Raw genomic sequence first — 12,501 nt, 5'->3', positions numbered from 1 at the left:
CCGAAGGTTCTCTGCCCTGCATGGTAAGAAACATGCTGAGAACCAATCTGCATGAACCCTTTGCACTCGTAGGTAGAACTCACGGAGTGGGATCGTAGCGATGCCGGTAGCTGTAGTCATCTCACATCAGGGGAAATGTAGGACCTCTTGTCTTTTCGTCTGTGTGCATGTGTTTGAAAAGTACCGCTGTGTTTCTCTTTGCTGTGTGGCAACTTCAGCCTCTTCAGCCTGGGATTAAATAACTGTCACTGGTGTTAATAATGTACTTACAATCAACATGTTTGAAAGTAGATGAAAAGTATTCTTTGAAATGTACTGATGGCAGAAAGGTTAAAGAGGCCTAACAGTACTGTGTGTAGTGTTTTATTTTTAACAGTAGTTCACTATGATTTAGATCAGATTTAGATTAGAATGTTTGCATGATTCTGACTCATTTCCTTAATGCATGAACTATTGGTTTTACCTTTCCAGCTAATTTTTGTTACCTTTCATTTTAAAAGTGACATTGACTCCGTCTTCCTTCTTATTTGAAACCAGCTGTGCCTCCTCCCACTGACCTGCGATTCACCAATATCGGTCCAGACACTATGCGTGTCACCTGGGCCCCACCTCCGTCCATTGAATTGACCAACCTCCTGGTGCGCTACTCCCCTGTCAAGAATGAGGAAGATGTTGCGGAGTTGTCCATCTCTCCTTCAGACAATGCAGTGGTCTTAACAAGTAAGCAGTCAACTGTATCTGTTCCATAAATGCTAAGCTAGAGCACGAGGAGAGAATTCCGGGTTCTCAGAGAGGAGCAACTAAGATCAAGACAGCTACAGCAAAACTACAAACAAAACCCCAAATGTGATGTGTGACTCTGTACACTTTGAAAGATGTCACATTTGTCACTATTTTAATGTATGTATCTTTGAGATCCACAACTTTTTAAAGATCACAGTAGAAAAGCACCAGCAGCGAAGTTCGAAGACTTCAAATAAATTCTGCTTCCAAATAAGCACATACAAATAAATGAATGTCAAAAGAAAATAGAGGACTAAATTTAGATGTTCAGAGAGAGAAACAATAAGGATTGAAAATAGTGTCACCATATCTGTTTTATTCTCATTAAAAAAAAAAAAAAAGTGCCAGTGGGTAATCTCCAGCTTCTGAAAACACAGAAACAGTGACATGTTACCAGGATAGATCGGGATGATGCTGTTTTGAAGAAAGAGCCAGAAGTGTAATTGGTACTTCAGAAAGAACCTTTTGGCAGGATTTCTCTGAAGGCTGAGGACCCAGAAAACAGCTAACATTCAAATAAACAGCAACCATTTATGTGTCTTTCTGGATCCTACCTTTTTGAAATAGACATTGTTTATTAAAGAAAATAGAAGGAAGCTGCAACATGGTGCTGTTTTTCCTGTAAATGTTGCTTCTTCTTATTTTCACCATAATAGTAAAATAAGCACATGAGAATAGCATAGGTTTCTACGTAAGGAAAGAAAGAGCTCACATTTAGGTATATTACCAAATGACGGTCTGAAAATATCCTCTATGTTGCAGACACATTTTAGAGAATGAAAGGCAGCTCAACATGACTATAGTCTTGGCTTCTCATTTCATGGCTGGGGGTGAGAACATCCTTAGTTCCGCCTATCAACAGGGCTGTTGTTTCTGTTATAGATTACTCTGGAGTCAGTAGTTACAGCATCACTCATTACACAGCTCCTGCTTCAGGACCACTGTCTGCCCCACTGACTGGTCACATGTTCATCACACATTCTAAGATCTTATTTTAGATCCTGCTCTAGATTGCAAGGTAGCCATCCCCCACCCCCTGCCCCCCAGAGAAGCCATTATTACCCAATTTTACAGATGAAGCAACCGAGGTCTCTAGTGGCTGTCTGTTGCCCCTGGGCAAGCAGGAATAAGGGAAGTAGAGTCCAAGTATCCAGCTCTTTCATCTGGTGCTTTCCCAAATCTTGCAGGGGCCTCTGTACAAAGGCTGAAGAGGAGATGGTATGGAGGGGGAATGAGGTCTACTGAGTAGGAATTCAAAGGTTAGAAACCCTACTCTGTACCTTTCTGGGGACCTCAAAATTAAGAGTAGAGGATACTCAGGAATGTGTATGTAATTTTTTAAGTAGTCTGTTCTTCCTTCAATATGGTGGAACCAACCACTTTCCTCATGGAATAGGACTCTTTTCCAGTAAAGGTTAATTATTAAGACCACTGGTCTTGGTCTGGGTCAAATCCTATATGATCTAGGGTAAGTACACCAAACAAGATGACTTTTCTGCACCTCAGTTTTCTCCTGTGTAAAATGGGGATGGTTATAAACCAAACTTTTGGGGGAAATGGGTACTTTCATTGTTATGAATTTGGTGATGGTTTCACAAGTTCCTACATACACCACAACCTGTCAAAACTGTACACTTTAAATATTTGTAGTTTATTGTATGGCCGTAAGTCCACTTTCAATTGTAGCAAACTACTTCCTGGGGTTGTTGGTGAGGAGTAAATGATAATCCACAGTGCCACGGTCATTATTACTATATGCCTTCAATAGATATCATATTAAGTGGATGACAGAGATAATATTACATGGCAGCGACCATCTTATTGCAGATGGCTGAATCACTCTCAGAAGTGGAACTGAGGGCAGAGCTTAGAGATGTCACAGGGTGAGGTGACTTTTCCTTATCACCTTGTTACAGCCCATCTCCAGGTAGCAATAGTCATGTCAGTATAAGTCAGTTATAGGACTGAACCTTTTTGTATTTTATCAGTTGAAATAGTCCTAAGGGTGCTTTGCTTTTTCATGTTTTTGAGCACAATTTAAAAGTAAGTGCCACTTGCCTCTTCAGATCTCCTGCCTGGCACCGAATATTTGGTCAGTGTCTCCAGTGTTTACGAACAACACGAGAGCACACCTCTTAGAGGAAGACAGAAAACAGGTGAGTCATGTTGGCAGTATGCTTATCAAATAGCTCTCACCTACCAATTTTAATAGTAAAGTAGAATACTGCTTCTAAAACTACATCTCCATTCTTGTGATGGTAGTGGTGCTATAACCTTGTCATTCCTTTTTGATCACCGGTCTTAAAAATTAAATGATACTTCTTCAAGTATTATCCTGATTTCCAGTCACTAAGATTATACTCTCTGCTTCCAGAGAGGACTCAAAATAGTCCAGGAACTTTGCTATCTGTCCTTGTAAAAAATCGCCCAAGAATAATATAATCCCTATTTATTTAGAGATAGCGAACATTCCTTTTCATTAGGCAGCTCTAAGGCTGACCCAACACTGTCCTTGTCATGGAAGTCTTTTCCCTCCTTTGCTAAGCCAACAAGTTTATCTTTTTTATCTGCTTGATGAAATATGCATGCATAATGTAAAGAAGTTGATTTGAATCCCATAATATTACATTAAAGTCCTTAAATATGAGGGCTTCTATTAATTATTCCTTTTAAGAAACTGCAATGTGATGTATCCATTAACTTATGTATTATAATCCACTTGCTTCCCCAAAAAAGTTGCGACATCTCAACTTGGTTTGAATATGTTATTGAATAGAATAAGTAATTATTAGTACTAAAATCAAAATTTTCTGGTAGTCCCAGAGAGATTAAGTGACTTGAATTTGAGATAAACTCTAAATTCTGATTACTTTTTCCATGGTACACTAAATTTTCAATTCATGAGGATTTACCTGCATTGTAATTTGTCCAGGATGATGTCTTGTTTTAGTTTTTGAGAGCTTTATGTTTGGCATTATTATCACCCCATTGACCTATCAGTTCCCTTTGAGTATAGAAAACTTCTTTGAGAGCCAAAAGCTTGAGAGTGGGCATAACTTGCCTTATTTTGAGAGACACAGGATAGAAACATGGAATACTTGAACACTGAAGCATTTGAAAATTATTCCCAGGATATCTTAAACACCCATCTTTAAGAGTGATGCAGAAGCCTAGAATAACAACACACATACATAACTTGGATTATTTAGCAAAAGAAAAAAGAGCTTGAGTTGGCCATTTGGAACTGAGTCAGTTTAGGATTTCGAAATTTGTGTGTGGCTTAGAATCAGTGCTTCATAACTTGAGGTTTATGGCAATATGTTGTGTTAATGAGAAAGGACAGACAGAAGGCTGTGTGTTACCTTCCCTGCATTCTTCCTCACCTTCTAAACTGGTGGTGTCTTTCCCCATCCCCACCTTTCTCCCCTGGGTGGGAAAAACAGGTCTCGATTCCCCAACTGGCATAGACTTTTCTGATATCACTGCCCACTCTTTCACCGTCCATTGGATTGCTCCTCGAGCCACCATCACTGGCTACCGGATTCGCCATCACCCTGAGCACACTGGTGGAAGACCTCGGGAAGATCGGGTGCCCCCATCTCGGAATTCCATCACCCTCACCAATCTCACTCCGGGCACAGAATATGTGGTCAGCATCGTTGCTCTTAATGGCAGAGAGGAAAGTCCTCCCTTAATTGGCCAACAGTCAACAGGTAATTTGTTTTCTGGTCTGCAAAGAAACTCCGAGGACTTTCCTGTGCAGGGGGTGTCTTCTGTGAAACAGCTTTGTGTTGTCTGAGTCATTGTCTCTTAAAAATAGATTGTGGTTATGAGACATGGAGAGAGAAGTGAGAGTGTATGTGGAGAAAATCTCCTTCTTAGACTGTATCAAAGATCATTTTTTAATGAACATCTTAGTTTTTATTTTTTGAGAGAGATAGAGAGCATGAGCACAAGTTGGGTAAGGGCAGAGAGAGAGGGAGTCATAGAATCCGAAATAGGCTCCGGGCTCTGAGCTGTCAGCACAGAGCCTGATGCAGGGCTCGAACCCACAAACCGTGAGATCATGACCTGAGCTGAAGTTGGATGCTTAACTGAATGAGCCACCCAAGTGCCCCGAAGATCATTTTTTTATTGCAGAAAATTTCTCACCGAATTTAGATATTTATGTTTCCAATACCTAAAGTTTTATTTAAAATATTAAGAAAGTCCCTGTTTCAAAGTTCCTTTAAAAACACAATTATTTTAATGTAATAGTGTCATTATTTTTAGGAGATGGATACTGAAGTATCTGGGGGAGAAGTAGCATGATTATATCTGTACCTCAGTCTCAAGTGGACTAACAGAAGGACAGAGAGACAAGCAAATGTGGCAGATGTTACCAATTAGCAAATGCCTGTGAGAAGGGGATATAGGTGTTCAGTATATTATTTTTGTGACTTCTCTGTTGTTTTACAATTTTTCAAAATAAAAAGTTGAGGAAAAAAGCACTATGATAAATTTGTAATAATGATTTCATCACAATTTGAATTGCCTCTTTAACCCCTTACCTTGAATTGTTCATAATTTTTAATTCTACTAATCTTGCATAGTATTTACATTATTATATGAGAGAATTATAAAGGCGCTGACCTGAAAAATGAGCGAAGAGTGAATCTGGGCATTGCTTGAAAGTTATAGATGTGGCAACTTTCCCGTGTTTTTCTAGTTTCTGATGTTCCGAGGGACCTGGAAGTCATCGCCGCCACCCCCACCAGCCTCCTGATCAGCTGGGATGCTCCCGCTGTCACAGTGAGATATTACAGGATCACCTATGGAGAAACAGGTGCGTTAGTAAGACACTGTTTCATTCCGATCAAGTCGGATTGTGTTGTGGGTAACCTGAACGCCCAGCAATGGATACGTATGTAAAGAAACTTTGGCAAATCCATTCAGAGGAGCCTTGTCTTTTCTAAGAGGATGTGAAAAATACGTATGCTATAATGGGTGGCAAAATCAAGAAAAAAAATCGTGTAATACTAAAGGGGGAATAGAAGGGCTGAGGAAGAAAGAATTCAAAATTCACAAATATATGATCGGTGGTAAAATGATAAGTGATTTGTATTTTTTTTTACTTTCCTATATTTTCAAAATTTTATTTATTTATTAATTTTAATATTTATTTATTTTTAAGGGAGAGAGAGAGGCATTGAGAAAGGGAGGCAGAGAATCCCAAGCAGGATCCATACTGTCAGCACAGAGCCCCATATGGGGCTCAAACTCATGAACCATAAGATCATGCCCCGAGCTGAAATCAAGAGTCGGATGCTTAACCGACTGAGCCATCCAGGCACCCCTTCAAAATTTTATTTAACATGAATATACTGCATTAATATTTTGAAAAAGGAACACAGTCTATGCAGTCCGGGTTGAGGACTTACTTTCTTTCTTCTTCTAATCTTAACCCATAATTCAGAGACATTTTAAAGCTGGAATGTTAAGCATTCCACAGTTAAGCATTAACTGTGATTTTCTCCCAATTTTTACACACTTATTAAGGTTCACTACAAACATAAATAAATATGTTTCTGTTTAGGCCCTATTAATAGCACTCTTTTAAGAGGAATAAGAAAACGTGTGACTAACTGCTGTCTCAATATGTTATTATAGTTACTCAACAATCCCCGACTACTTCTCAGCCCCTCACATTTTGAACTAACCTCTTTTCACACAGGAGGAAATAGCCCTGTCCAGGAGTTCACTGTGCCTGGGAGCAAGTCCACAGCTACCATCAGTGGCCTGAAACCTGGAGCGGACTACACCATCACCGTGTATGCTGTCACTGGCCGTGGAGACAGCCCAGCAAGCAGCAAGCCAATTTCCATTGATTATCGAACAGGTACCAACCCCTGCTCTGAGGTGACATGAGAATATTTACTTAGTTTTACAGAGTTCTTCCAAAGTACTCTCCTCATGTGGAATTAGTTTTCTTTTCTTTTCTTTTCTTTTTAAATTTTTTTTATGTTTATTTGTTTTTGGCAGAGAGAGACAGAGCATGAGTAGGGGAGGGGCAAAGAGAGGGAAACACAGAATCTGAAATAGGCTCCAGGCTCCGAACTGTCAGCACAGAGCCCGACGTGGGGCTTGAACTCACAGACTGCGAGATCATGACCTGAGCTGAAGTCAGGGGCTCAACCGACTGAGCCACCCAGGCGCCCCTGGTTTTCTTTTTTAATAAGAAACAACATAGACAGCCAGCAGAGTTTTGAGCCAGATATACAAAGAAGTATCACCAGATATACAAAGGGATTTTGTGTATTTCGTTAATGGATACATTCCATGTGCCTGCAATAGGGACAAGCATAGAGGGTGTTCAATATATTCGTTAATGAGTGAAGGAATGAGGTGATAAGAAGACAAACACCTACTTGGAATATAGTCTTTGTGAATGAAGCAGCCATCTTGAAAATAGGTAATGGTATCTAGATGCATGCCCCACCTCCAGAAGGCAATCTCTGTGTTTCTGCAACAGATACACCCGTGAGTCATTAATGGTAATAAGAGATGATTCTGTACATACCAGAACTGGAAACAAGACTTGTCCATTCTTGTCCCCATGGACTGAGGCTTCACTGATTTCTCCTTGTGTTTATGTGTAGAAATTGACAAGCCAGCACAGATGCAAGTGACTGACGTTCAGGAAAACAGCATTAGTGTCAGATGGCTGCCTTCAAGTTCCCCTGTTACTGGCTACAGAGTGACCACTACTCCCAAAAATGGCCCAGGACCATCAAAAACTAAAACTGCGGGTCCAGGTAAGAAAAACCAGCATCTCACATACATCAGGATAAACAGAATAGGGTCACACCATATGGTTTTTAATATAAATGGCCACCTAGGTCTGAAGTACTATATATTTTCATATCATGCATCAGAGATCCCCATTTGTGAACTCAGGGCTCAAGATTGTTACAAACTCCCTCCATGGTAGCATTTTTAGGATAAGTGTGTTTCTACTTTTACATGCATAGTTCTGTTTGATGGTGTGACCATCTTACATGATTAGATCTATCTTTGTGGGTTTGTTTATCATGCACACCAAAGAGAGAGATGGCCTAACTTTTTAAGATCCTTTTAACTCTTGTTTTTGTTTTTATATAAAATGCTGGTGAAATCGGGATCCCAAGGTAGTATCTTGAGGTCAGGCTAATTTTCATTTTTTCCAAGAGCAGCATCCTTCATTGTTGGAGACATCATATTAAATTTTAGAGTGTCTCCTTTAGTTTGACTTTACTCCAGTATGGCAGTTTGTATTAGCAAAGAACATGTTTGTCCAAGGGAAATTCATATCTGACTCATCCATGTTTTCATGGTAATTCTGCAAATGAAAATTCTGGGCCACCGTGCGTTTATTACGGAACTCTGAAAGTCACTTAGCTGACCTTACAGTGGATGACATAGATGCATTTGCTTTTCACTCCCTTTGCAGATCAAACAGAAATGACCATTGAAGGCTTGCAGCCCACAGTGGAGTATGTGGTCAGTGTCTACGCTCAGAATCGAAACGGAGAGAGTCAGCCTCTGGTTCAAACTGCAGTAACCAGTATGTAACCAATGCTTATTTCCCATTTTCAAAGTCAATTGTGTTCTTAGGCAAATGAATGCCCTCTGCACATCTTTTGCGATTATACCTAGAGAAAACCAACTTGGTTAGTTTGAATCTTGAGCTGAGCCCTTTACAAACATTTTTCCTTCTTGGTGCCAAGCAATGAACATATAGGGAAGGAAGTTTGTGGAGCTATCATAGTTGCTGTGCTTTGAATTTCTTTTGCTCAAATGGCCTCAGCAAAATCTTGTTTGCCTATAGCAAATCTACAAAATATTTTGCCTGGACCTATTTTTCTACGACTGGATGGTAAAGTTGATTGCGGCATGCTTCGTGAAGCTATTATGTTCGGAGCATTTGGAAAACTGTCTGGACCAGCGATTAATGTAAATAATAGAATGGGGAGAGAAGAGTTAAAGAAAGGTTGTAATAATCTGACTCTAACATTGAAAATCAACTTTACCGCTTCCAAGGTATAGAAAATTCAGGTCTGTGAGACTAACATCACGTTGCAAAAACAAATCTGTAAAAACAAATTGTAAAAAACAAATTGTAAAAAACAAATTTTACAATATCGTAAAATTAATAGAAATAAATCCTCATTGTGGGGACATTTTACCAGGTGCCTATGTGTCTCACATACACCTATGTTTTGATAAGTGATGTAACATTAAATAGTTTCTAAAAAACCTATTCAGGTGTCAAGTAATTTTCCATTTAATAGTGGGGTTCATTGGAATTTAATTCATCAGAGAAAATGGTATCTGCAAAACTGCTTTGCATGTTGTAAAAATGCTTATTTCACAACTTGCTTTTCACATAACCTCTTACCATTAATTTGCCTAACAGACATTGATCGCCCTAAAGGACTGGCATTCACTGATGTGGATGTCGATTCCATCAAAATTGCTTGGGAAAGCCCACAGGGGCAAGTTTCCAGGTACAGGGTGACCTACTCGAACCCTGAGGATGGAATCCATGAGCTATTCCCTGCACCTGATGGTGAAGAAGACACAGCAGAGCTGCAAGGCCTCAGGCCGGGTTCTGAGTACACAGTCAGTGTGGTTGCCTTGCACGATGATATGGAGAGCCAGCCCCTGATTGGAACCCAGTCCACAGGTATATCGGTAACTGCACCAGTGGGTGCTCATGGGAGCAGCGGCTTTATGCCCTGCTGAATGAATTATACTTTCTTGGGCTATTGATTCCCTGGAAGGGGGTTAAAAAAAAAAAGCAGCCTCTCTAATAGGAAAGACCCTCTTTAGAAAGGAATAGTAATAAGCAACAAAGTTTAAGGGATATTCAGATACAGTCTCATAAAGGGAAGTTTTAGAGTGGCTTGGCTTATAAATAAGGCCATAAAGTGAGACAACTGAAGATGGTCCTAAAATTGTGAATTATTTCTTAAACCGGGATTCCCTGCGGTCACACTCACAGTGCATAAAGGAAAGGAGTTTGGCATCCTAGAGCTTACTCTAAAAAAGGAACCCAAACTGGGCTATTTCCTAGCAGCATGATTCTGAGAACACGTAGGTAAGACCTTCCTTCTCTGGTTAGATATCATGTGCTGAGTGCGCAATTTGCTTATAGGTTTTGGGAGTCAGACACAGCGGAAACAGTTTAGGGCAAATGCTTTCCACTATACTTTATCCGCTTGTGCTTTGTTTCTGAAGCAGAGTGGAATGCTAAATTTGTGTCTGTGTGGCACCATAAACCTAGGAGGTGACTATCTGTATTATTGCTCTTTGCTTCTCTTTTCTGCTTCTGTTGTGAGCCAATTTTCTTCTTATGCTGCACCACAGAGAATACTTCAAATTTAGCAGCACTATCTGCTGTGGGGTTCAAATAAAGAGGATAAAGACATAATTCTGTCTTTTGGGGATGGAATACTCTGTGAAGTGGTTTTCCATACAAAGATCACTTATCCGGGAAAAGGGCTATTGCTCATCTTTCCATATAAAATGGAAAATCAATCCTAATGGCCAATAAGCCAACTTGACTTTGTTTTTTTATGTTTATTTTTTTTAAGGGAAAGCAAAAAAAAAAAAAAACCAAAAAAAAAAAAACCAAAAAAAAACAACTTTTCAAACCCAAAGTCCCTTAGTCTTCTGGCATTTTTCCAAGTGTTTCCAGTGATTCTGAGAATTGGTGGATATAAAACACATTTTTTTCAGCAAACATTTTCTTTATTTTGCATCCCTTCTTGTATTTTCTCATACTGAATCTTGACTTGACCAGGGAACCCACCTCACCAAACAAGCACAATCTATACTTCTCGGAATTCACTTTAATTTCCCTTTTCCCCGGTTCCTATAATATGACCTCTAATTAATGACCATCCCGACAGCCATTCCTGCACCAACCGACCTGAAGTTCACCCAGGTTACACCAACAAGCCTGACCGCCCAGTGGACAGCGCCCAATGTTCAGCTCACTGGATATCGAGTGCGGGTGACCCCCAAGGAAAAGACTGGACCAATGAAAGAAATCAACCTTGCTCCTGACAGCTCATCTGTGGTTGTATCAGGACTCATGGTATGCAGTGCCCTTTTTCATGGGAATAAAACAAAGTTGACCCTTGAGCAATATAGATGTGATCTGTGTGGGTCCACTTATATATGCTGATTTTTTTATAGTACAGTACTATAAATTTATTTTCTCTTCTTTATGATTTTACTAATAACATTTTTTTTCTCTAGCTTACTTTAAGAGTATAGTATATAATGCAAATAACATACAAAAATATCTGGTGATCAACTGCTTATCAGTAAGGCTTCTGGTCAATAGGGGGCTATTACTAGTCAAGTTTGGGGGGCAGTCAAAGGTTATAAACAGGTTTTCAACTGGGCAGGGGGGTTGGCACCCCTAACACCTGCATTGTACAAAGATCAATTGTAATCATCTCTTACACATTTTAAGGTGGTGGAGATAAAATATCATAATAAATCTATTGTGTTTTGGTGCCTCTGCCACCAAATAATTTTCTTGTAATTCTGTATCTGAATTATCTATAGTGATGTAAGCTTTTCCAGATGACTCTCTCGGACAGAATTTTATAAACAGCTTTCGATATTGCACAGCTCTTTAAATGTATTCTGTTTATTTTAAAAGATTGTATGTGTGTATGTGTGTGTTGAGGGGGGCAATTCATATATCCATAGGCTGAATCCATAAATCCATTTTGGTTATGCATTTTTTGAGCTCTTTTATCTTGGCATTTTTTGAGCTCTTTTATCTTGGCAAGGAGTATTCTCCAGTGTGTACCAATCCAGCCTGACTCTCCCTTCATTGAAACATTTTTAATCCTTCTAGATAAGCATGTGGAAAACTAGCCAGGAGTCTAGGATATGGATGGACTTCTTAACATAAGGCCAGTTTCAGGAGAAATGACAGAAAGAGGGTTCTGAGATAGAGTAGAGTGTTCTTTCTGCCTCTCAGTGGTCAGAAAAATTCATGGTTGGCACCTGTCAGATCATAAAGGAGAAAAACAGGCCAATACCTGCTTTCCCCACTTTGTATCAGCTTTGTATCAGTGTAAGTATGTAAGTTAAAGCTTACTTGGTGTTGACCCCTAAGCACATTTTTAAATTCATGTAATTAACACGTCCTGTTGATCATCTGCAGTGCGGGAATAAAACTCATCTAGGAATTTATGGCGCTGTGGGTTTTGCTAGTTTATTTTTTCTTTTATAACCATTGTGCTTTTCTAATGCTGTAGTGAAAATGCCTCGGTTTCAGTAGATCACGTTACTAAAACTTACCGTGTCCTCCTTTCTAGGTCGCCACCAAATATGAAGTGAGCGTCTATGCCCTTAAGGACAGTTTGACAAGCAGACCAGCTCAGGGAGTCGTCACTACTCTGGAGAGTGAGTAATCAGGCATTTTAATGTCAACAGATATTCTGCATAAGCAAAAATGAAAGAATGGTAAATGATTTTCTAGATCACCAAATTCACAGAAGCATTCGCAATATGGAAACTGATTTGCTTGCCCATCTTTTTGACTGCCTACAGTCACCTTTTATGCCCTCCAGAAAGTGGTATACTGGCACATAAATGGAATCACTTCAAAATGTGATAATGTTAGTGTTATGAACTAGGACTTACATTTAGTTTATGCTCTAGTTGTTGGAA

General features: G+C 39.6%; 1 protein-coding gene across 12 annotated transcripts in view; it reads left to right on the top strand.

Annotated features, from left to right (window-relative positions):
• FN1 (fibronectin 1) overlaps nucleotides 1–12,501 on the top strand; it is a 69,665-nt gene that overhangs the window by 41,412 nt on the left and 15,752 nt on the right. For 6 of the 12 annotated variants that reach the window (XM_045034454.1, XM_006935537.4, XM_006935536.4 and 3 more), the window contains 10 exons: nucleotides 538–720; nucleotides 2,850–2,939; nucleotides 4,227–4,496; nucleotides 5,492–5,608; nucleotides 6,497–6,661; nucleotides 7,422–7,577; nucleotides 8,252–8,365; nucleotides 9,218–9,487; nucleotides 10,716–10,903; nucleotides 12,147–12,234. In XM_045034454.1, coding sequence (XP_044890389.1) covers nucleotides 538–720; nucleotides 2,850–2,939; nucleotides 4,227–4,496; nucleotides 5,492–5,608; nucleotides 6,497–6,661; nucleotides 7,422–7,577; nucleotides 8,252–8,365; nucleotides 9,218–9,487; nucleotides 10,716–10,903; nucleotides 12,147–12,234 — 1,641 coding nt within the window. The remainder of the gene's footprint in view (nucleotides 1–537; nucleotides 721–2,849; nucleotides 2,940–4,226; nucleotides 4,497–5,491; nucleotides 5,609–6,496; nucleotides 6,662–7,421; nucleotides 7,578–8,251; nucleotides 8,366–9,217; nucleotides 9,488–10,715; nucleotides 10,904–12,146; nucleotides 12,235–12,501) is intronic. The other 6 variants (XM_003991120.5, XM_006935539.4, XM_003991119.6 and 3 more) reach the window with 1 other exon arrangement.

Source organism: Felis catus, chromosome C1 (genome assembly GCF_018350175.1).
Source record: "Felis catus isolate Fca126 chromosome C1, F.catus_Fca126_mat1.0, whole genome shotgun sequence".
Lineage (NCBI taxonomy): Eukaryota > Metazoa > Chordata > Mammalia > Carnivora > Felidae > Felis > Felis catus.
Note: the sequence above shows the minus strand (reverse complement) of the source record. Positions and strands in the feature narration are given on the sequence as shown.